The sequence below is a fragment of the Carassius auratus genome, chromosome 10, assembly GCF_003368295.1.
Source record: "Carassius auratus strain Wakin chromosome 10, ASM336829v1, whole genome shotgun sequence".
Taxonomy (NCBI): Eukaryota; Metazoa; Chordata; class Actinopteri; order Cypriniformes; family Cyprinidae; genus Carassius; species Carassius auratus.
Window position 1 is genome coordinate 20,680,212 of NC_039252.1, and position 25,995 is coordinate 20,706,206.

General features: G+C 36.4%; 2 protein-coding genes across 3 annotated transcripts; one reads left to right on the top strand and one right to left on the bottom strand.

Annotated features, from left to right (window-relative positions):
- The first annotated feature begins 691 nt into the window (after positions 1-691).
- Positions 692-22,038, top strand: LOC113110278 (bone morphogenetic protein 1). Of its 2 annotated transcripts, none has more exons than XM_026274373.1 (20): positions 692-959; positions 3,827-3,934; positions 4,892-5,047; positions 5,393-5,510; positions 6,728-6,906; positions 7,083-7,188; positions 9,195-9,319; positions 9,686-9,801; positions 10,489-10,591; positions 10,797-10,916; positions 10,996-11,141; positions 13,504-13,699; positions 13,777-13,902; positions 16,350-16,513; positions 16,614-16,794; positions 17,121-17,246; positions 17,950-18,077; positions 18,194-18,407; positions 18,487-18,737; positions 18,831-22,038. In XM_026274373.1, the coding sequence occupies exons 1-20, from the start codon at positions 824-826 to the stop codon at positions 18,963-18,965; spliced, it is 2,934 nt and encodes a 977-aa protein (XP_026130158.1). In that variant the 5' UTR covers positions 692-823; the 3' UTR covers positions 18,966-22,038. The 2 variants fall into 2 exon arrangements, with proteins under 2 accessions (XP_026130158.1, XP_026130159.1); XM_026274374.1 differs by having other exon boundaries at positions 16,353-16,513.
- Positions 21,048-25,752, bottom strand: LOC113110285 (zinc-binding protein A33-like). The gene is made up of 6 exons (XM_026274386.1): positions 24,794-25,752; positions 24,627-24,722; positions 24,250-24,483; positions 23,576-23,598; positions 23,368-23,486; positions 21,048-22,583 (listed from the first exon to the last, which is right to left on the bottom strand). The coding sequence occupies exons 1-6, from the start codon at positions 25,283-25,285 to the stop codon at positions 22,039-22,041; spliced, it is 1,509 nt and encodes a 502-aa protein (XP_026130171.1). The 5' UTR covers positions 25,286-25,752; the 3' UTR covers positions 21,048-22,038.
- Positions 25,753-25,995: the final 243 nt, after the last annotated feature.

Consider the following 25,995-nt stretch of genomic DNA (forward strand, 5'->3'; position numbering starts at 1 on the left):
TATGCTGAGAAAATACGCTATGGACATAGAAATGGATTGAGAAGAGCTTTTACCATTAGTTTTATTTTCAGTTTGCAAAACAGTATGTACAAGAGTCTTTAGGTTTTAGCCCAGCTGAATTGGTATTTGGTCACACGGTAAGGGGACCCTTGAAAGTTTTTAAAGAAACCATCCTGTAAAGTTAAACGTACTAGAATTGTGTAATTTGTTTTCTAGAGCGTTTTGCATAGTGCATGCTCTCGTGCCAAGGAATCTCTCGCTGAGGCGCAGAAGTGATTGGGCTGTGGGCATTAAATGGATTGGGCTAGTTTTGAATAGCAATTGGGCAGATTTTGTTATGAAAACCTTGACTGGCAACCCTGCAGGTGTGATTCCTCAGGACGTATTTGATATCTGTCAGCTAGCAGGGATATTGATTGGTATTCCAATGAAGTACAAGATATTGCTACTATATGTGTAAGAAAATGTAAGATCATTTGTTAAAATATTGTATTTATTATAGACACAACAGCATTTCTGCTGCTCTGGATTGAAACACACAAGCTTGCGCATTCGCATTCTCTCACACAGATGGGCCCAGGATGCTTAGTCCACTGACCTCCAATCTGTGTATTTTTCTAAGCTTGATGCTGGCCCGAGTCCCGGGTATGTGAGAGAATCACTGGACTAGAATAAAGACCCTGAATAGACAAAGCCTCACTTCTCTTAACCCGCCTTCCCAGGAGCTCCCATTTTCCCAAGTCCTTCCAAACTCCCACCGCAACCCGCAGCTCTCTGCCAGCTCCAGGTCCACATCTAGAGTACATCGGCACTCATTCCTGTCATGAATTCCCTGTGGACATATTTTCTTATGCTCAATCTTTGGCTTTTATTAACAATCGCATTGAAAGTGGATTCAAACTATCACACAGGTCCTGGAGACAGTGATGATGCTGACTACAAGGACCCATGCAAAGCTGGTAATTTACTTTTTGATAACTTTATAAATCAAGAGTTTTAGTTTTTTTAGTTTTTTGCTGATATTATTTAGTTTTGTTTGTTTTAAAAATGTGTGATGTTTTGCCCAATGTTTTGTTTTTATTAAAGTTGTTTTGGTCAAAGTCTGTGTTGCTTTGATTTACGTTTTGTTTTGGGTAAAGTTGATTTGTTTTGGTTAAAGCTATTATTTTTCTATTTTAAGTTTTGGTTAACACTTTTTGTTTTAATTATATGTTGCTTTGTGTTATTTGTTGTGTTGTTTGTGTTGCTTTGTTTTGTCTAGCTGTGTACTGCATGAGATCAGGGGTGTATTCCATAAAGCACGGTTAACTTACCATCAGTAAGTTGCTTACTTGCTTACCCGATGTATGTGGTTCCAAAAATGCATCAGGGAGTAAGTTCATTCAACTCAGAGTATGTTAAGACTCAAGACATCAACAGAGCGACAAATCGACAAGTCACTATGGAAAAAGACACTAAGAAAAAGCGTACCATGCTGTTTTTATCTTCCTCTTTTGTTCAATGGTCTTTTACACACTTACACAATTTTTTTTCCTGTTTAATCTTTAATCCTTGAGTATGAATTATATTGTTTGTTTGATGCTAATTATATATTAAGTCATATCATATATGTATTTTGATTTAGAATTAAAACATTATAGAAAATGACAATCCATGTGTGAGATAATAATATATGTAATAAATAAATATATATAATAAATGAAATATTACCTTGTCATAGTGTTGTATAATTTATACAGATAACCAACCATATTAGAATAATATATTACCTTTTTATTACTTATGTTAGCACTTCATCATTAACATATCATACATACAGTACATGTATTCATATGTATGTGTGTGTGTGTGTGTGTATACATACTGTAATATTAAATAATGTTGTGCACAATCTGTCAAGCCCATTGAAGGCTCATTAGTAGATCACATGTGTGCTGATAGCACTGAAGTGAACTAACCCTGGAACATAACCTGCTCCGGAGCAGGTTATATTCAGACAGCAATTTACTATGATTACTTACATACCCTGAAAGTGACCTCCGATTTTATAACTGAAAGCTTAGGTTATCTGCTTGCTTATCTTCACACATACCCAACTATGTCACCTAACCTGCTTTTTGGAATACCCCCCCTGAGACAAGTGAATGGGATCCTGGTGGTTCAGGACCTTCCCCTATTCCAACTCTGAAATAAGCATCCTCAGGCAGAGTGCTCAGAACCAACATGTTACCTAATTTACAGCACAAAATGTGCTTTACAAACACTTGAGTTACCCAACCAAAATTGAATGGTTGGTAGAAATTTTAACTAGCCTATGTCACCAAAAAAAAGTACCTATCTTTGTTACAGCAATGGGCAGCTGGCAACTGAATCGACAGCCGAATAAATGTTGTCTGGGCTATAATTACTGAATTTAATAACCTTCGTATTTTTTTAAATGTCACCATGATCAAACCTCGCTCTGCAAATTAAAAAGTGTTAAAGCTTTTACAAAAAAAATAAAAATAATATTTCCTCTTTTGCTTTATATTTTCTTTATTTCCTAGCACTTTAGCACATTTTCCACTTGTTCAGAGGCAACGTCATTAAGCTGGTGGCCAAGCATATGTGATTTCCACCTTCTAACATTAACTCATTAAATTGATTTTGAGTGCTCACCAAGACAAGCTCACAATGTAATAAGTCAAATCACAGAAGCACAATGAAAAAGTCAGTTGATGGGGATTCGAATTGTATTGTAACTTGAATTTACAATTAAATAAGTAATGTGTTAATCAGTATGTTTCTGACAGGGCTGCCCAGCAATTCAGATCATTGTTCATAGCATGAAGTGGACTTCAGGCTACTGAAACCTGTCAGGAATTCAATTCGGCCTAACTGCTATTAAACTGAGACAGTTCATTTGTTGCTAACAAAGGGAAGTGTTGAATTGGGAAATGAGCGACTGTGTTGTTGCTGTCATTGAAGTTGATTTGGCAGTAATGACTAGATGGCACAAAAACAGCAGATTCTTAATCTGAAGGCTTTTGGTTGCATCCCTTTTGGAGTAGCTTTCAGAAAATAAATAGTTTTGATTGTGAATAAGCTGAGGGTAAAAGGTTATCTCTACAGTGTGGCCGTAATAGACGTGAACCCTGTCTAGAATCCATTAGAAAATGCAAGTATACTTTAAATGGCATAGTAAATCTGCTGTTGAAAATAAATGCTTGTTTAACCTTTGTGGTTTATTTAAATAATTGATTTCTTATTAGTCGTATTATTAACCTTCTATGGCTCTGATTAACAGATTGTGGGGAAGCTCTACCTGAGATCTTCTGTCAGTGTATTGACTGGCATGTCAATTTGGCTAAAGTATTGATGGCTTTATATAGTGTATATATATATAAACTCCACTTTATATAATGAAAATATACTTTGAGTTTTGAGCAGAACAGCAGAGAAGATGCTAATAGTGACACATGACCATTTATTGGTCAAGCAGTAGGTTTAAATTGCACCTCAAAATTGGTTGACTGTGACTTAAAATACATTTTATGGGGAAACAACAATGTTCATTGCCATGTTTTGTAAAATGTTCTGTACTTTTTAATATTATTATTATTTATTCATTTTATTAGCCCTTCACTATACCCAGTTTCCCTTCCCTTCAATACATTAAAACTTAAATTATTTGGGTGCTTTTATCACAGAAATAATGACTTGAAATTTTAGCAAAATGCTGTCTCCTTCTAATATGGTCTTCGTGTTTCACTTATACATAATTTGCATTGGGTTGCATAATGCTTAAGAAGTTCACTTGGTGATGTGCTCTCACTCTTTGCTTTAGCTGCTTTTCTGGGCGACATAGCCTTAGATGAGGAGGACCTGCGCTTGCTTAAAGCCAACTATATGGATGCTAAGAATGACTCTTCTAACTTCTCTATACCTGATTCAGGTGAGAATGGTTGCATAACACACTGCTGCTACCATGCACTCATATTCAGTGCTATGTGGTAACGGATTACATGTAATCTGTATTGTGTAATTGAATAATTTTAAATCAGTATTTAATAGCATATTAGCATGTTCATGCTTTCAACTTTTTGTTACACTTCATGTTGTTTAAAACAAAGAATGGAATGGATTTTCTTTCTCTTTTCATTTTTTGATCAATGTGGTACAAAATAATCCTGTTCTATGTGACGAGTTACTTCAAAAGTAATCTAAAATCAATCCAAAAGAATCAGGTTATATTATAATAAGGGCTGTCAATAGATTAAAACATTTAATCAAGATTAATCGTATGATTGTCATGAGTTAAGTCAAGATTATTGCAACCTAATCGCACATTTTAACTGTTCTAAATGTACCATAAATGAACACTTTTCAAGTTTTTAATAGTCTAATCAACATGGACAAATATGTATGCTTTATGCAAATGTGCTTATTATTAGTGAAACCATAAAGACATTTTTTAAAGAATTATTAGACACATGAAAAAAGAACAGAAATACAAGATTACTTCTCTTTCTTTGCACTTTTCTTACACAAGCCTGATTACATTTTTGCGCGACAAAACCTCGGCGAGTCTCAGAAACTAAATAAGATTTGTCTAAAAAGCCGCTAGATGTGTCACTAAGTGCTTTTTTGGAAAAAAGTTGATAAAGGGGTTTGAAAAGTGGCTTAGTTGGAAACATTGTCCATCTCCTTTTCTCCAACTACTGACTAGCCCATGGGTCAAACAGAAAATGTACGCTGCATTAATCGTGAGTTAATAAAATTAGTGCCTTTAAATGCAATTAATGCTTTATTAATTTTGACAGCCTTAATTATAAAAGAATACATTGCGTTTTTTACATCATGTAATTTGTAGAAAAGTAAATTTTATCTGAAGTATTGTTTTTTGCCCTAGCAAACAGATCCTCAGGTAATGGAAATGACAATGCAAAGGACAAGCCAATTTTGGCTGGTCAAAGACTCCTACGCAGACGGAGAGCAGCCACAGCCAGAACTGAGAGAGTTTGGCCAGATGGCATAATACCCTATGTTATCAGCAGCAACTTCAGTGGTAAGTCTGCATATAAGTTTTTATTTTGTTGCATGTATTGTTTTTAAATTAATTACTTTTTTAAGTTTAAATTTGTTTTGTTCTGTTTTAGTAGTTTTTTTTTTTTTTAGGTTTAGTTATACATTTTAGTTTTTCCTTATATTCCAGTCTAGTGTCATTTTTCCAACTCCACACAAATTCCTTAATTTTGTCTGAAACTGTCTGAAGAGTTTGGTTTCAAAACGTGCTAAATGTCATTTAAAAAAAGTTTCCACCAAAGTCAGTATTGTATCTGGACGGTATTGAAAAGTACTTTTTTTATTTTACGCAAAATGCGATAAACAGTAACAAACTAAACTCCTGTAGGTAGCCAGCGAGCCATTTTCAAGCAGGCCATGCGTCACTGGGAGAAATACACTTGTGTGACATTCATCGAAAGAAGCACAGAAGAGAGCTACATCGTCTTTACTCTGCGGCCATGTGGGTAAGTTGAGTTCACACCCTGCCTGTCTCTGGTGAGAGACAACTGTTGCTCACCAATAATGTCTCTTCACACATATTGATCATTCCAGTTTCTCCCTTAGTCCTGATGCATGAAACACACACCCCGGCCAGCATTCAAAAGCTCCAATCTTTTCAGCAGTTTTCTTTATTTGGCTTTCTATAGGCATCAACAGAACAAACAAGTTTTCAACTTTTATTAAGTCACTGTGAATTGCCATTTACAACACATTTTACAAGATATTCAAAGAGACTTGATTTGACTAGACACTGATGTATCCAGAACTAATGTGGATTTGTGAAATCAGTGTTTAGGGTTTAGGCCATCGGTTAGCATTATTCAGTTGCTTGCACACAATAAACAGTAATATTATATAACGTTAAATAAAAAGAATATATTTGAATTTATTTTAAAATGCAATTTATTCCTGTGATTAAAGCTGAATTTTCAGCACAATTACTCCAGTCTCCAGTGTCACATGATACTTTTAATACTGTATGCTGATTTGCTGCTCATGAAGCGTTTTTTATATCATCAGTATGGAAAACAGTTGTACTGCTTATTGTGATAAAAATTTTCAGGATTCTTAGATGGAAAAAAAAAAGGCTTAAAAACAGCATTTATTAGAAATAGAAATCTTCTGTATCTTTGTAAATCTTTTAATGTCTTCCCTGTTATTCTTGATCAATTGAATGATCAACCACTCAGAACATATTAGCAACCATTGCAACAATCTGGCACCCATACACAGCTCATTTAGCATGTAAGCACCATTCCAAATTGGCTTTATTGTAGTTTACTAGTATAATATTTAATGGAATTCATTTTTATCAACCAGTTTATCACCTAGTTTGAATGATTGACTGTGTGTGGCTGTTAGTAAAAAGATGGGCCTTGCTGAAGCCACGTCACTACACCACAGTTCCCAAAACAGTAGACCATGTGCCGTCTGTGACAAAAACATAAATTTCAGTCAACATGCAATTTTTTTTTTATCAGTTTCATGTGTTTTTGCTCAATGAGAGTATATAAATATATGAAAATGACAATCTTAGTGACCTTAAACCATTCTGCAACAGTGAAGAAAGTAACTGTACAAATACAAACTCAACATTAATTTCACCATTTGTTAACAAAATGTTTCTGCAAAATAGGTCCAAAAGTGTTTTCTAACTCCTGGTTGGCTTCATTAAAAATAGGTGCTGCTCATTTGTCGGCCAGAGAGGTGGAGGTCCACAGGCTATATCTATCGGGAAGAACTGTGACAAGTTTGGCATCGTGGTGCATGAACTCGGGCATGTCATTGGATTCTGGCACGAGCACACACGACCCGACCGGGACGAGCATGTTGATATATTTAGAGAAAACATCCAGCCTGGTACAGTAACTATCAAAACCTCTACTACATACAACTGTAGAATGAGTTCTAATACTCCTGTATATAATTGCCAAAATCATAACTCTTATGTACTGTATTATATCTCAAACCCAGGATAATTCATAATTGTGTGAGATTCAGTAGAAGTGTGATGAAGCCTATGTTGCACTTTACAGGTCAGGAGTATAATTTCATAAAGATGGAGCCAGATGATGTGGATTCGCTTGGAGAGGTTTACGACTTCGACAGTATCATGCATTATGCCAGAAACACCTTTTCCAGGTTTGGATTCATAGGACTTTAATGTAACCTGCACACTGTAGTAGATACTGTTATATCAGAGATAGTATATAACATATACTGCAAATATTTGGTGTAGAAACTATTTTGACTCAGAAAATACTAGTAGCCCATGTATCTCAAATAAATATAAAGAAATTACAACACTATATAAATTAAACGCCTGAATTCCACTTCAATCTGATTATGCAGCCTCCCATTGACACTCTGTATGTTGACTGAAAAATCAACCATTATTTATTCTCTGATGTAAACAAAAATAAAAATGCTAATATTAATTTCTACACTAATTGTAAAAGACACATTTTTGCATGTGTTATTGCCTTGTTTTTAAAACAAGCGTTGAGCTGATGGGACAGAGCAGGATTTGAGGACTCGGTGCTCTCCCAGACTGCTGACTAACCTGTTGTTAGTGGCTTGAGGATGGAGATCCAGCCAGCTGCTTTGACAGGGGCCTGTTGTTTAGGCCAAGCTAGGAAGGAATTCAGAAAGAGAGCCAAGGCTGAAGTGCAGATAGACTTTTAGGTAGAGTGTCCTTTGGTCAGTTCTTCTGGGTCTCACAAAGCTGCTCTGAATTGACCAAACTCGCAAACAGTTTGGAAACAGTGAGGATAATGCTGATGTAGTCTAAACCAGAAAGAATTCAGGATGTTGTGGTCAGCTTCTGTAAAAAAAGTCACATTACTCTGTCCTTCTAAAAGTCTGTGTTCCCATGGCCATGAATTTTATTTCATTTTATTTTTGTTTAGTGTTACTGTTCTGTTTAATGTTAAAATGAGTTTGAACACAATATGGAGTATTTATTATTTTTTTATTATTAACTCAAACGTATTCAGAAAATATTCACTAGCAAACCAGTTTGATTTAAAATGATTAAAAAAATCCTTAATTGTGTCATGCACAGTCAGAAAAAAATATACAAAATTGAGATGGTACCCTTTCAAATGGTTACCTTTGAAGTACCAATATGAACCTTTAAGGTACCATTTATATAAGGTACAAATATGTACCCTTTCACTTTTGTACCTTAGGGTAGCGCAACAGTGACAGCTTTGTATTCTTTTCTGAGTGTATGGAAATAGTTTTGATCAAAATTCTTGTGGTTAATGTCTTTTATATCTTCTAACAGCCGTAGTCAGAGTCTGAGAAAAACTTCACATCAATTAGTAGCACAAGCTTTTTGTCCTGGACAATTGCAGGGCCTGAGTGCCGTTGTTCTCTGGCATGCTGAGTGGGCTCCAGCGAGGCAATGCTTTAAACTCCTCTCTGACCGCTCTGCATCCACATGCTTCGCCATTCAGGATGCTATCTTCATGGGAACTAGACGAGAGAAAAGAGCAATCATTCTGTCCTCAGAACAGCAGAGAGAAAGACTATAAGTAGTGGATAAGTGCCAATCAAACGCGATTCATATTTGAGTGGTGCATGTACAGTGGCCCCAAAATGTATTTGGACACACATCATGTTAACTCAAACTAAAACCATAAATCATTTTTGAAACTTGAATCAAAATAAACATTTATTAATAAAATAAAATATTTGAAAATAATATTTTATTTCAGCGAGTTGTCAAAGCAACATTTTCAAGTGTAACTAAATCTAGTTTAACCAAATAGTTTCAAAACTATCTTTAACTATACATTAAATACAGCTTAAATTAAAACAGAAAATGTAAACAATCTAAATTAAATTATAAACAAAAAACTAATATCATGCAAATTTGACTAAAATAAGACTATACCAAGGTCCCATTAAGGCAAGTCATATCATTCAGCATGATGCGCTCACTTTACCGATTAGGGATTGGCTCTTTTGCTCAGAAGGCGGGGCTTCATTCGATAGAGTGCCCATATTGGCCCTGACTATTCTCAAGACATCATAAGAATAAATGACTTTTTTAAATATTAAGAGAATACATTTTTATTGTAATGATATTTCACAATAATACTGCATAGTATTACTATTCTTTATTCTTTTGTGAAAAATAGGGGCATCTATCTTGATACCATGCTGCCAAAGTATGAAGTTGATAGAGTCCGACCTCCCATCGGGCAGAGGACAAGACTGAGCAAAGGGGACATTGCTCAAGCGAAGAAATTATATAAGTGTCCAAGTAAGTGGCCCTTACGTCAGGCAACTTTGTACTGTAACAGCTACTCTAGCGTCACTGAACAACCATTTGAAGAAGCAGCCAGCTTTTTAGATTTCCTTCTGCTGTTGCTTCCATAGTTAGGAGTATTTTGACAGATACATTTGTGTCTGTGACATCAGTTGAATTATCCTCGTAAAGTGGGAGAACGAAACAGCTGTATTAATATCCCGTCATAGAACATTTGTTTTTCCAGTCATCTCCTTTGATCTCAGCTGGAATGATTTTCCAATTCAAAATAAAAGCGTGATCCCTAAAACTGACCTTAGCCTCTGGAAAACTCCTACTGTTATCATCTGTGAGTTTTTTCTCGATGTGGTTTGTGCGCAGGATGTGGCGAGAGTCTTCAGGACAGCACTGGAAACTTCTCCTCCCCTGGGTTCCCTAATGGATATGCTACAGATCTTCACTGTATATGGAGAATATCTGTCACGCCTGGGGAGAAGGTAGAAGACCTTTACACAGAATCCTATACATTAGCTGATATACAGAAACACAAATATGAGCTGGATGTTACATTACCCCAGTCAGTAAAATTGTATAATTTTATACCTGGTTTATTTTTTTTTGAACACGATCAGTTGAATTGAATTAAAACAAATAATAAATAAAAAAACATAACTTTTAGAAAGATTTCTGAAGGATTGTGAGATACTGAAGACCAGGGCCGTACACTAGAGCCACTGCTCCTCTGACCTCATTGGCTGAATATCTTTTCTCGCTCTTTGTATTTTTACATTATTATTGTAGAGGATTATCCTCTATGGATAAAACGAGTTAAAAGTACTCTGAAAGTAATCAAAAAGTAATCTGATTATATTACTTAAAATGTGTAATGCTACGGATTATGTTACTGACTGCGATTTTTGTCATGTAATTTGGAATCAATAATGGATTACAGTTTGTAAGAAATCTACCCAGCTCTGGCTGGGCCAAAATGTCTGTGCACGGCCCTGTTGAAGACTGGAGTTATGATGCTGAAAATAATAATAATTTAAAATGTAAATGTCTAAATATTTGAAAAAATAAAAAAACTTTATTTGAATAAAATTTCACCATTTTTATTTTTGACTGAACCTTTTTTGACTTCCCACTTCTCATTCCTTTTGTCTGTGTTTCGTTTTCGTTGTTAGATCATTCTTAATTTTACTTCAATGGATCTGTACAGAAGTCACTTGTGCTGGTACGACCATGTGGAGATTCGGGATGGATACTGGAGAAATGCACCTTTGAAAGGTTCTCTTATTTATTATTAAGATCATGTCTGCATTTATTTGTCTTAAATGGCTTTTATTCATTTATTTTGAAAAAGAAAAAAAAATGCTTTGTTTTTTAATTACGAAATGAATGAAAAAAATGCAAATGTGTCACAGTGGATAACTGAATATTCCATCGACCCTGTTCATGAACATCTTTGATCAGTTTGTTGCATTTGCTTCAGGCCGTTTTTGTGGAGACCAGCTCCCAGAGGCCATCGTGTCCAGTGACAGTCGACTGTGGATTGAATTCAGCAGCAGCAGCAGTAATTGGGTGGGGAAAGGCTTCTCTGCTGTCTATGAAGGTATAAGTCCACTGATCACCAGCTGAGAGGCTCATCTGTTCCTCTGTAATAATAAGTGATGTCCTGTCTATGGATTCAGCTATTTGCGGAGGTGAAGTGAAACGAGATAGTGGACAGATCGAGTCACCCAATTACCCTGATGATTATCGGCCTAATAAAGTGTGCACATGGAAGATCATCGTACCCCAGGGGTTTCATGTGGGCCTCGTCTTCCAGTCGTTTGAGGTAGGGTGCACGAATCTTGTGTTCTTGTGTGTTCTTGTCATGTGATGTTCTACAGTATAACTAGCCTAAGACATCAGTGTATGAAAGCACAAAAATATACATTACAGTGTGGTCATTTGTACAACATTTGTGTCCCCGTGATTGCTGTTGATATAATTGACAGAATACTGAACTTTTTAATTAAGCAAAATAAAAGAAAAAAATAAAATATGTCCTTTTTTACCACCATTTCACATAAATGGGTTATATTATATTATATTATACCATTCTGCTTACCAAGCTTGCATTTATTTGATCCAAAAATACAGCAAAAGTAGTAATATATGTTGAAATATTTGTACTTTTTAAAATAACTGCTTTCTATTGGAGTATATTTTAAAATGTAATTTATTCCTGTGATCAAAGCTACATTTTCAGCATCATTACTCCAGTCACATGATCCTTCAGAAATCATTATATATTTTTAATTTGCTGTCAAAATTGTATTATTATTATTATTGTTGTTCCAGGTTTCTTTGATGGATAGAAAGTTCAGAAGGAAAGAATTTATCTGATACAAATATTAAATGTCTTTATCATCACTTTTGATCAATTTAATGCATCCTTGCTAAATAAATGTATTAATTTCTATAATTTCATACAGATATTATGATTTAAATATAAGCTATTGAAACCGAGCCTTTGAATTGTATAGTGTACTGTACAATGATATGAAAGCTTTTTATTTAAACTTTCTATTCATCAAATAATCCTGAAAAAATATACTTAACTGTTTTAAATACTGACAACAACAACAACAATTAATGTTTCTTTGAATTTGAAATTATTAATATAAAAGCAGTTTCTGCTACAATTTTTGGCCTTTTGTCACTTCTTTAAAAAAGAAGTATACAGTGGAGATCAAAACTAGAGAACAACCTACAATTTACTAAAAAAGTTGATCCTATTGCAAAATAATAATAATAATAATAAAAAAAAGACATTCGGATAGTTAGCAAAGTAAAAAGCTTTTAATTCTAAGACAGGGCTACATATCAAAAAGACAGCAATGCATATCAGACTAAGCAAGCTGTGTAGTACACACTGATACGCGTGTGCAAAAGGATCCACAATGTATTTATTTATTTATTTATTTTTTTACATTTTTTTCACTCTCTGGAGCACCCATAGTTTTTTTCACCGAGTTCCTGATGAACCCCTGGTCAAGATTTTTTCTTTGACTAAAATTGACTAAATCTTAAGGTCACTGTTATCTTAACAAGAGTAGAATTCCAGTTTTAATCATATTTTGTAAATTAATTGTATTCTGAAGCATAGTATAAAAAAAAGATCAAAAGTACACTCACAGATACTTCCAAGTTATTGGTGTTGTTCTGGGACATAGTGCTAATTTCCTTAATTATATGAGAAACCCTATTTAACTGGCAGCATTCCTCCAATTTTCACTGAGATTGTAAGATGGTGGGCTGTTGTAAGGTGACTGAAACTCTGCGATAGGAGGTTGTCCACATGAAGGTAACAGAGATGCTCCTTTCAGCCACTGCATGAGAAATGTGTCTTTCCAAATCTGTGATTTCTTGAATATTGTGGGTTTACAATGACACTAATTCAAGTCCCCCAAAAAGGCTGCGAGAACACAGGATAATGTGGAGACTCTTAATGGGGAATCAGTTCAGCACTGCAGCTGGAATTGCTTGCCAGTTCAGCGCTGAACAGGCTAAGGTTCTGTCTCAGCACATTTAAGAGAAGTCGGACTGAAGGCACACTCTCTAGTGACCAAACCTCTCATCAACAAAGAGAATCAAGTCGGGCTAGAAGGTGGAAGAGGAAGTGTCATGGTTTGGGGGATGGTTTCTTCAGTAGAAGCGGGGTCTCTTATACAGATACATGGCAGAGTGAATACAAATGTTTATCAGAACCTCCTTCAGCAACATGCGGTCCCTTACAAGCATCAGCCTGCATGTTTCATGCAAGACAGTGTTCCCTGTCACACTGCAAAAAGGATAAAACCATTCCTTGAAGCTAAGAACACTGAAATAATGAAATGGCTGTCCCAGAGACCTGAACTGAACTCATACTGAACATTTTTCTTTAATTTTTATCGCCTCTGTACATAGTTTTAAAAAGAGAACTTGGAAATTATATACTTTAAAAGAATATACTTAAGTGCAAATAATGTAGTTTTTGGATACTTTATTGCATACCTAATTGCTTGTTATTTATTGTGGCTTCAGCTACTTGTCATAGCATCACAAGTAATGACAGTGAAGCGTTCTTATGTTGTTTCTTAATGAGTTCTCATGCAGAGAGGTGCCACAAGTAACATTTCTATTATGATCATTTTCTCTGCTTTCACACTCAGATTGAGAAACATGACAACTGTGCATATGACTACCTGGAACTGCGAGATGGCGATTCCGAGAACAGCCCTCTCCTGGGCCGCTTCTGTGGCTACGAAAAGCCAGACGATATCAAGAGCAGCTCCAACCAGCTGTGGATGAAGTTTGTATCTGACAGTTCTGTGAACAAAGCTGGGTTTGCAGCTAATTTCTTCAAAGGTGACACTCCTGAATTATAGATTTACTGCTTTGCCTCCTCTGTGACCTTCTGACCTTGAGTTTTGTTTGTATTGCAGAGATTGACGAATGCTCCAGGCCTGATAATGGTCACTGTGAGCAGCGCTGTGTCAACACCCTGGGCAGCTACCACTGCGGCTGCGACCCTGGATACGAGCTCACCCCGGACCGCCGCAGCTGTGCAGGTGATACCAAAATTGTAATAGTTACAAAAGATATATATATTGTATATATATATATATATATGGTATATATATATATATATATATATATATATATATATATATATATGGTATATATATATATGGTATATATATATATATATATATATATGGTATATATATATATATATATATATATATATATATATATATATATATATATATTTATATATATATATATATATATATATATATATATATATATATATATATATATATAGATATATATATATGGTATATATATATATATGGTATATATATATATATATGGTATATATATATATATATATGGTATATATATGGTATATATATATATATATATATACATACATATATATATATATATATATATATATATATATATATATATATATATTGTATTTTATTGTAATTTTTTGTAATTTTTTTTTGACATATATACATACAATTCTCTATGTTTTTTTATAAGTTGGTTTAATACAGTTGCATATATTAATACATATCTAAACTTTGTAATTTAATGAAAATATAACTATAGATTTATCATTAAAGTTTGTTCATACTTTATTAACTAATGTTAAATGAAGAAACTTTCAAATGTAAAACGTGTCAGTGTCAGATTTCCACATCTAGAGGCCGCTCTCACACTGTATCCAGCATTGGATGCAACCCGAGAAAATCTATTGGCATGAATGGACTTCTACATATTATTGACATGGATATTATGCTACAAAGTTATCTTCATCCATTCAGATAATGAAAATGATTTCTCACCTTATAGGTAATATATGACAATATGACTCTTGATTTAGGCAATATATGTCATATATTGAATTTCCTTATGGGTTTGTAAATTCTAAAGGAACAAACTGAGGAATCAGATCAGAAGCTGCATTTTAATATCCATAAACGATCAGGAAAACCAGATTGTGAAAGCGTAGTTATATTCCAGTTAAAAGGGAGTTTCTGCGGTTTCATTCACTGTTCTCCAATCAGGCTTTGAGAGTTTTATGATTGGTAATGCAATTATCTTTAAAGGGTTTGTTAGAATTTGATTGCAGATTGTTTTTGTTCTTATTATTTTTGTTTTGTACATTTGAGCATGTGCGACTTAATTCACCTCAATTTGTGCTACAGACACAGATGCTAAAAATGATGTTGCTTAAAGGAATCAAGGATTTAGGCCATTTTTAGAAAGGATTTATTTATTTATAATCAAGCACCAAGAACACAGCAACTGCTAAAAACACAGCTTAAAATAGTATAGGGCTATTCTTGGAATCTCCATCTCCCAGTTCCAGGTATTCATGCGCAAAGTTGTCATGTTTCTCAGTCTGAGTGTGAAAGCAGAAAAAAGGGTCATAATAGAAATGTTTTGGCACTTCTGTCCGAACAATCAATAAGAAACAACATAAGAATGCCTCACTGTCAGTACTGCTAATAAGCACTTGTGATGCCGTGACAAGAAGCTAAGCCACAATAAAAACATGTTTCCATCGTTACACTTTCAGATAAACATCATTTACAATTTTTATCTCCTAATCAGCCAATCACATGCCAGCAACTCAATGCATTTAGGTATCTAAATGCGGTGAAGATGACTTGCTAAAGTTTAATCCGAGCATCAGAATAGGGAAGAAAGGGGATTTAAGTGACTTTGAACACGGAATGGTTGTTGGTACCAGACGAGCTGGTCTGAGTATTTAAAAAACTGCTGATCTACTGGGATTTTCACACACAACCATCTCTAAGGTTTACAGAGAATGGTCAGAAAAAGATCAAATATCCAGTGAGCGGTAGTTGTGTGGTCGAAAATGCCTTGTTGATGTCAGAGGTCAGAGGAGAATGGGCAGACTGGTTACAGATGATAGAAAGGCAACAGTAACTCAAATAACCACTCGTTACAACCAAGGTATGCAGAATACCATCTCTGAACGCACAACACATCGAACCCTGAAGCAGATGGGCTACAGCAGCAGAAGACCTCACAGTGTGCCTCTCCTGTCAGCTAAGAATGAGAAACAGAGGCTACAATTTGCACAGGCTCACCAAAATTGGACCAAAATTGAAAGATAGAAGATTGGAAAAACGTTGCCTGGTCTGATGAGTCTCGATTTCTCTTGCAACATTCAGATGGTAGGGTCAGAATTTGGCGTAAAGAACATGAAAGCATGGATCCACCCTGCCTTGTCTTAACGGCAAACTTTTAGCTCTTTCTTTGTTTATGAATGGACAGCATTTCTGCATTACATGGAATTTGCCATTCAAAGCCATAAAGTGTTTACGATGCTTGTATTCAGTCTTCTTTAGATCTTAGAAGATTAAAAATTGTGTTGCTGAAAACTGAAAGACTTCTGTTATATGTTTCTCTTTGCTTGTTGGCTTGGCAGTCAAGACAGCAGCATAATAATGGCTCCTCCATCTAATCCCAGCAGCTGCCTGCGGTGGATTCATCTCCAAACTCAATGGATCCTTCACTAGTCCAGGATGGCCGCAGGAATACCCCCCTAACAAGAACTGTGTGTGGCAGCTCATTGCTCCAGTGCAGTACCGCATCACTCTTCTTTTTGATGCTTTTGAGATCGAAGGGAACGACGTAAGCTGGCTGCTGTAGACAGTGTGATTCGTAACAAGGATGCCAATACCAAATAATCTTTTGACCACAATGACGATGTAATGAGCTCCTCTGTTTGCAGGTTTGTAAATATGATTACCTTGAGGTACACAGCGGCCTGTCCACAGATGCAAAGCTTCATGGGAAATTCTGTGGCACAGAGAAACCAGAGGCGATCACGTCCCAACTCAACAGTATGCGTGTTGAGTTCAAATCAGACAACACCGTGTCCAAGAGAGGCTTCAAAGCTCAGTTCTTTTCTGGTGAGGATGAACTGTGATTGTCCTATGCAACTTGCCGATAATCAGCTAATGAACAATATTCAAATGTTTCAGACAGACTTGACTTTTTTTCTGACAGAATCATGGGTTCAATACAAGTAAGTTCAGAAAGTATTGTCATTCTGTAAAATTACATTTACGGTAATTCACATACAATGGAAGTCTGTGGGGATGTGCAGAACTGTCAAGGTTCCTTTTATAGCAAGCATGAATGTTGTAGACTCCTTTTGACTGTTATATGTGCAATTGGGCATATTATGCCAATCAGCAGACTAAACAATAATGTACTTCCTCTTTTTCTCTGGCAGACATGGATGAGTGTTCTAGGGAGAATGGAGGGTGCCAGCACGAGTGTGTGAACACGTTCGGGAGCTACAGCTGTCAGTGTCGTGGCGGCTTTGTGTTGCATAGCAATAAACATGACTGCAAAGAAGGTTTGGCTTCACATCACATTACCAATCATTCCTGTATTTTTTAAAACATTTATCATGTGTTAAATAAACAGATTAGAATGGTAAGAAAACATTTATTTGGTAAATCTAAAACACATTGATTTTTTGTAAAGGCATTTATTTACATTTTAACACAATTTCAAAATTAAATACTTTAAGGTTCTATATTCTTTTCATATAAGGTTCTTATATTCTTTTCTTTTCAAGTCATGTAGACACTGATACAGATTTTTTTGCAAGTGCAGTTTGATTATTGCTCCAAGGCTGCCCTGCGTGCACAAAAACACTTGCTTTTTGTAAACTCTTTTAACCTGAATTTGAAAGGGATATTTTTACCCCAAAGTAAGTAAATGTCGCCGTTTGCCCTCCCTCATACTGTTCCAAATCCATAAAAACTTTGGTTAATCTTGAAAACACAAATAAAAATATTTTTATTGAACTTTGAGAGGTGTCTTACCTTCTGTTGACCCTCTATTGTCCAGGTAAAGAAAATGCTAAAAGATCCAAATAGCCTAGGTCATAAATGCATTGTAAAAATCAATCCATATGAATCTCATGAAATATTTTAAACATTTTATATGTGTTTTGATTTAGAATGATAGAAAATATATTTTTATTATGTTTTCAGATCAGTCCTAATTCTAGATTCCCAACAATCATTTATATCTTGGTTTTGTGCTTTTAGTGGGCTGTGATCAGGTCATTACCAGTGTTTCCGGTATCATCACAAGTCCAAACTGGCCAGATAAATACCCCAGCAAGAAGGCCTGCACATGGAACCTATCCACCACCCCAGGCCACCGCATTAAACTGGTAATTGCATCATTCAGCCAGACAAAATGAGTGGTTAAAGATAGAGTATACACTGGTAATCAAAGGAATGGTTAAAACCATTCCACCAACTCAAATTGCATTCTCTCTATTCACAGGCTTTTGAGGAGATTGACATGGAGGCCAATGAAGAGTGTGCATATGACCACTTGGAGATATATGATGGGCCAAATGCCAGAGCAACCAGTTTTGGTCGCTTTTGTGGGAGTAAAAAGCCATCGCCTGTCATTTCCAGTGGCAATAGCATGTTCCTGCGGTTCTTCTCGGATAACTCAGTACAAAAGAGGGGTTTTAAGGCCTCTCATTCAGCAGGTATTTTTGTCTGTGTGGTCCTGAGGTTAGCCATAATGAACATTTGATTTCAGTTAATGAGAATCACTCTTTTTCTCAGAGTGTGGCGGCAGTCTGAAGGCAGAGACAAAGACCAAGGATCTGTATTCCCATGCACAGTTTGGTGACAACAACTATCCCGGAGCTTCAGACTGCCAGTGGGTGATCTCAGCGGAGAAGGGCTACGGGGTGGAGCTCATCTTCCACACCTTTGAGACTGAGGAGGAAGCTGACTGCGGCTATGATTACGTGGAGCTGTTTGATGGTGCTGATGTCAAAGCACCCAGGCTGGGACGTTACTGTGGGTCTGGGGTAAAGCAAAAACATAAGCATACATTATGCTTAAAAATGTCTAGACATTTTACATTACAACAATTTATGTCTCAATGATTTGATCATTCATAGCCGCCAGAGGAGATCTACTCAGCTGGTGATGCCATTGTCATCCAATTTCACTCAGATGACACCATCAACAAGAAAGGCTTCCATGTTCGGTACACAAGCACCAAGTTCCAGGACACCTTGCACACTAGTAAGTGAGTTCATCATGACAGAAGCGCTCTGGAGAACATAGCTGATACCTCACGCACACCTGTGTTGGTGATGCCACCTGAGGCCACATGTTCCCTTCCCCCCAGACTACAAAGAAGACATAGTACCAAACCCCTTCGGAAGGCTGGTAACACAAGCTTGATGTAGGGATACGGCAACATAATTTATCCTGTCATACTTTAAAGGATCCAGTGAAAACTCTAAAGGAAATGAAACATCTGAGTGGCAGATATTATCAGTATGAAGAGCTTTATTGACTGTCAGTCTAGGAGGAAGGATAAATTAGATTCAATGTCCCTGATGCACTTTTGCCTCCTAGAGATCTCTTTAGTTCCTCAAAGGCTAGAATCTTAAATACTTTTAGATGATTCTTTTAATATAAAATTAACTAATGACATTCACAATTGTAATTCTTTATTGCCACACAATTAGTTGGCAGTATATCGTATAAAATATCATTCATTGATAATAACAACAAGTATTATGTATATTTTTAAAAGGAATTCTAGCAATACTTCATACATGAGAGTTGTACATGATTATTAAGACGACTATACTTAAATTATATGATATTAAATTGTCCACCTGAAGCAATAAGCTGTCAGACAAAAATGTTAATGGGACTAATAAACATATGAGATGACATTTATTTTTATTGTTCTTTGAATGTGTATAAAATGAGCTAAGATTGAGATGTTTGTGAAAATGACATGTTTGTAATGATTAGTTTATGGTAGTCCGGAATGTGTAGTAGTGTGCCAACCTGGCTAACAACAAATTAGTTTTTTTTTAAATCTTTTATGATTTATTAATGTTTTTGTTTCCTAGCTTGATAAGGTTGGTCTGTTGGCTGTTTTAAAGGGATTTTGGACACATTTAAACTGATCAGCATAACTATATTAGACACGTAAAATCTTAAAATGGCTATGAATCCTCTCTTAAAACTCTTTTTTTTTTAAGTTTTCTTTTATATACAGGTGCATCTAAAAAATTATATAGTGTAAAGAATATCATGAAAAATTATTTTTTTTTGCAACATTTCAAAAAGTGAAACTTTCATGTACAATAATAGGGAAGACTGCTGACTTGGCAATGATCCAGAAGACAAACATTAATTGACACCCTCCACATGATGGTAAGTAACAGAAGGTCATTACAGAAAGGGTGGCTGTTCACAGAGTGCTGTATCAAAGCATAAGAAAAACAATAATAAAAAGAACCTGACTGTTACTCATTGGTCTAAAGTCCTCTTTTCAGTTAAAAGTAAATTTAGCTTTCCATTTGGAAATCAAGGTCTGGAGAAGTCAGAGATGATTTGGGATGCTCTGGCGTGGCGTCTGCTGGTGTTGGTCCATTGTGTTTTATCAAATCCAAAGTCAATGCAGCCTTCTACCGGGAGAATTTGGAGCAATTTATTCTTCCATCTGCTGACAAGCTTTATGGAGATGCAGATTTTGATATACTGGATTTTTGACTGATTAATCATCCAAATTAAAACAAACAAAAACGAATAAAACTTTAGATGTAATTAATCTAGAATATATATATTCCGGGTATCTCTTGTTTTTTGAAACCTGTAGTGACGGTCATGTAATGAAACTTAAATGTAAAGATTCTAATATTTATAGAAAGCCTACTTGAATTTTTGACTTTTATGAGCTGTAAGCTCTACCAATGAAAATGATATATATATGTGTGTGTGTGTGTGCATGTGTAAAACAACAATCTAACGCTTATCAGTGCGAGCTGCATAGTGATACCTCACAATACAAGATTAAGCGCCATATATTTGAGCTTTCCTGGAAAGGGTTAGTTAGAAAAATTTCAGTGCTAATAAAAGTTGTATTTTCATCCTTTTTAAATAAATCGTGTAGTTTATGTGCATGATTTATTTAAAGCTGTACGCCACACTTCGGAGTTATTCACTGTGATTGCAGGTTTTATTATTATTTTTTTTTATTACTACAATCATAACCTGGTTAGTGATGGTAACTGCATTATTCTTAAGCAGTTAAGAGACGGGAAAGATTTTGTTAAATATTTTCCAGACAGTAAACATGAAGCAGTACATTCTGTTGGTGGTTTTTAATAATTTATTTCATGGATTATACATGTTTGTATGAAAATGATATGAAATCATTAGTCTTGAATATTTTAGACTGTAGTCTGCCTATCACCCTATGACTTGGAGTATATTTTTTCTTTCTCTGCAGGATTTGAACAAGGACCGTGTAGACACAGAGGTCTGTAACATGTGTTAGCATCCAATTTATCTCAGTGAAAGTGGAAGTATGCTTGTGTCCATTTTTGGTCACTAATAACTCTTTTGATTAGACGATAGCGCAAGAACATGCATAAACCCCTCACTAGTGATATGATAGTCCTGAGATGTGACGTCAAAGGCATCAAAAAGAGGAAAATATAAGTATAATATATAAGGAAATATAATACTCCACTTGTAGGATTATCTAAAAAAAACTGTCACTGGTTAAACATCCACTATACTGAAATATATTTTATATATATTTTTATGATTATATGTCGCTTGCCAAAAATATTAAAATACACAGCCAATTTTAAATGACTGTGAATGGGGAAAAAAAGCTTTCTGGTTTCACAGCAGTGTAGTTACGACATCTACCAGCAGGGGCTGGGTTGACCATGCTGACCAGCCAAATCCTCACCCATTTGTTTATCACAGAATCGCATAATATCACAGACACATGTAGAATGTATGATATCTGCCAGGTACAGTAATGGGGTAACTTGTGCCTGGTAGTCTAAATTAAATGAATGGGAAATGGTCATAAGCCATGGTTTCCAACCATTTAAAAAAATTTCCTTTGTGCCTCCACTAACCCTCTGTAATGTCAAGAATGTATAGCCATATGCAATTTTGTGTGTCATTTTTTTTTAATGTTTTTTTTTTTTTTTTTTTTTTTGGGAATGGCAAGTCTCAGAAAAAAACTGAATTAACTTAAATTATCCAGGTCCAGCCTAGTGTTTATATAAAAAAGAAAAATGAATATTATTAAAGAAAACATGAAAAAAAAAAAAAAAATCAGATTTTAGGTAGGAATACTTTAAGAGGCTCATTTTCATGCACTTTATCCAGGAAGCCCAGGTTAAAATAAGGGTAGAGGGTCTCTGTGAAGGTGTCCTTGAAGGTGTACAGGTGCGTCATGTTCTCGGCATTGTAGAAGGACACCAGGCCTCTTTTATAGTCCAGATACACGCCGATCCTCGCTAGTGGCTCTTCCAAAGACAGCAATGTAGGTGGACACGTCCCGGCCATATACTGAACTCCATACGATAGTGAGAGCGTCCAGAAGCCATTGGCAGGCATGGTATTGATGACGCCTTTTCTGGTGACGGACTCACGAGCAACTCCCACGGTCCACACGGTGCTGCTGTACACCTCCACCTCCCAGTAGTGGCGGCCTTTAGTGAACCCCTGACTGCCCAGGAGAGACAGCGCGGCGTTGAATCGCTGTGGATTGTCCTGCACCGCATTGTTAAAGGTCTGGTAGCGCACACAGGTAAGTGAAGATGTAAGACTGAGCCAGGGGTTGGCTGTTTTGGAGTTAAATGTGATGGCCGAGGGAACTAGAAAGGTAAAAAAAAAAAAAAAAAAGAGGAAAGGGAAGAGTTAGTTCCAGGAATTAAAATTAGCTGAAAATGTATTTACCCTCTGGTCATACAAGAGGCAGATACTTTTGCTTCTTTAACTGAACAGATTTTGAGAAATGTATCATTAGATCACTTGTTCACATATTGATCCTCTTGTAGTGGATGGGTGCCATCTGATCAAAACACAATAATCCATAAGTAACCACATGACTTCGGTCCGTCAAGTCCTGACTCGTGAAGTGAAAAGCTGCATGTTTGCAAGAAATAAATTCATCATTAATACATTTCTAACTTCAAACCAACTCCATAATCCATAATAATTCCATAATTGTGCCTTAATTATTTTGGATTTTTGTCTGGTATTTTGCCTGGAAGCGATGGTTGAAAGTTAAAAATATCTTAATGGTACATTTGTTTCTTAAAATATGCAGATTTTCACTTTACATGACATGGACTAGAGTGGTGTGGATTACTTGTGGATTATTGTGATGTTTTGATCAGCTATTTGGACTCCCATTCTGATGGCGCCCATTCACTACAGAGGATCCACTGGTGAACGAATGATGAAATGCTAAATGTCTGCAACTGTGTTTCAATGAAGAAACAAACAATATTTTTAATGGCCTGAAGGTAAGAACATTTTCAGCGTTTTAAATTATTCCTTTATTGGAGTTAGTCCTTTAATGTTTATTTACACAGTTTTATTCAACATGTGAAAATTCATATTTAACTAAATTTTTATTTAGGATCGTCTTCAAACCTGGATAGATGCTTCCCTTCAGTGACTTCCACACTCTGTACTGCAGGGGCCCAGCAAAGCGCCCCTCACACAGTCTGGGTGGCGTCAGCGCCGGCTTCTCAAACTTTGGTGGCTGCCTGCTTGAAACAACACAAGCCCAGACCCAAAAATATTTCAAGCACTTCCTCATGAAAATATCAATTGTAACAGATCCATACAGGTCTCTCACCTTTGAAGCAGGCCCTTTATACTCTGCAAAAAAGACAGGAAAAAGGAGATTGATTAAATTGGCTCAGTTCGAGAGGCAGGGACAGAAGTTTTCCACATGAGGTCAGTGTTTGAAATTTAGCTACACCTCATTTTTTCATCCATGACTCTGGGAAAATCCCCTTCTGCTGCACTAATGACATTGTCTTCCTATTGCAAAGGTGAGATCATTACATTGTATCCTGTGTTGACCCAAGTGATATCCCACAGAGCTTTCTATTAGCAGTTAACTACTGAAGTGATTATTTAAGATTTATGTGATATGTATTTTCTTTTCAGATTTTATTTTTTCACATCAATACAATTACTTAAAATGATTAGTATGATATTATATACAACATTTTCATTGCATCTCAAGAATCTGTTTTTATAATGCATTAAACATTGTTACTTGCTTTAAAGGGTCATTCGTACAAAAATCACTGGGAGTCTTAAAGTCTCTGTGCAACTGATTGTAAGTAGGCATTCCTCCTCTACTGCAGTATCCAACTGTATCTGGTCTCTTCATGCACTCCCATTGCCAACAATCTGATGCTCTAGTTTTGCCTCAAATCATCACCTCCTACTGAAAATAAAAGTCTTTTGGTCTCTTTTGTTCTGCAGACATCTGTCAGTGTGATGTGGCTTTGCACTCACCCTGAGTAGAGTGTACGGATCCTGTTCACTGAGTTTGTCCTCGATGTCATTCATAGCTCTGCGCAGGCGTGATATCTCCACACTGAGCAGAGCCTTGTGCTCATCCAGCCTTATCAGCTCTCGCCGTTCCTCCATCTTCAGCTTGACCTGCAGGAGTTTCTCTTCCTGGTACAGGAACTGGTGTAGCTCACAGAACTGTGCCTCGATCCTCTGTTTCAGATCTGCAGTGTGGTCCTGGGTACAAAAACAGGAAAATATGAGGTGATGTTTTGCCTCAGAGTGGTTCTTCTTATGGCATCACTGCAAAAACATTATTTTGCAACCTTGATTGTAAATAAGTATTGGAGAATGTGCATGAGGTTTAGTTTCTTTCTTACCTTCAGTTTCTTCACCTCCTCTTCAGTCTCTCTCTCACACTCTAGAGCAGTGTTGAGCTCCTTTTCAAGAGCATTTGCTGAAGTGGTTAAGGAAGCCTGTTCATCAAAACACAATGAGCTTAATGAGCTGAGCTGAGGAAGTTCGAAAACGTGTCTTTGATTCTTACCCGATATCTCTGCTGCGCATCTTGCACGCACACCAGCGTGTGAGCCCGGTGATCCTGAGAGATCCCACACACCAGACACACCAGCTCTTGGTCTTCCTCACAATACAGCTTCAGCTCTTCTCTGTGTCGGCTGCAAACTGGGGTCGGAGGAACCGTGTTTGCTGGCAATCCGGTCAGCCGACCCCCACTCTCCTCGATCCCCTGGCAGTAGCTCTCCACAATGTTGGCTACAATGCGGTTGGGTCTGTAGCTCTGGCCTGGAAAGACTTTCCGGCACTGAGGACAGGAACCAGATCCACCCTGGACTTTTCCACGAGGGCCGCTCCAATAACTCGTAATGCAGGCCTCGCAGAAAGTGTGGTCGCAGGGCAAGGAAACCGGGTGCTTGAACAGGTCCAGGCAGATGGAGCAGGTGAGATCCCTGCTTAGGCGCTGTGCAGAGTTTTTAGACACTCGAGGACTGATTTCAGCCATCAGTTTTTGCTTGTCCATTTTGTCCTACAGGGGAAGATTGTTGGACATCTAGTGTGATCTTCTGTATTGTTCTTCTCTTCGTGTCTTCTCTCCCTGCTCTCTCAGAGTTCTGGCCCTGTCTTTCCTGTTGACTGTGAGAAAGGATAGGGGGAGCTGAGGGGGCGGCTCTTGTCTCAGACTTGATCCTGCTGAAAGTTGGCTGGAGTTGCACATCCCCTCTGCTTTGCTTCAACATGACGTCAGACCTTCAGTCAGGAAACAGAGCCTAGACAGGCACTGTTTATTTTTAGAGAAAGCCCAATCTATGCATTGGTCCCCGTGAAGTGCATTATAAGAAACTTTATTGCACAAACACAGTAACCTGGTATTTATTCAAAACCTTTTAATCTCCTCCTTATGACTGTGCGTATGTCAGCACAGAAAGCTTTGTGAGTAAAACCAGATGTGCCCTACTTTCCCCCCACTTTCGTTTTTAACTTTCATTAGGAATTTAAGTTTATTCAAAATTTGAAAAGGCATCTTTCATTTTTTTCATTTTTGAGGCATCATATATATATATATATATATATATATATATATATATATATATATATATTTTTTTTTTTTTTTTTCAAAGTTTGGTCTCACAACTTCTACCGAGTTACTTTTACAAATTTTATTTAAAAAGCTAATTTTGTAGATATATTTATATATGCTTTGTCTCACTATGTCCACCCAGTTCATTTTTT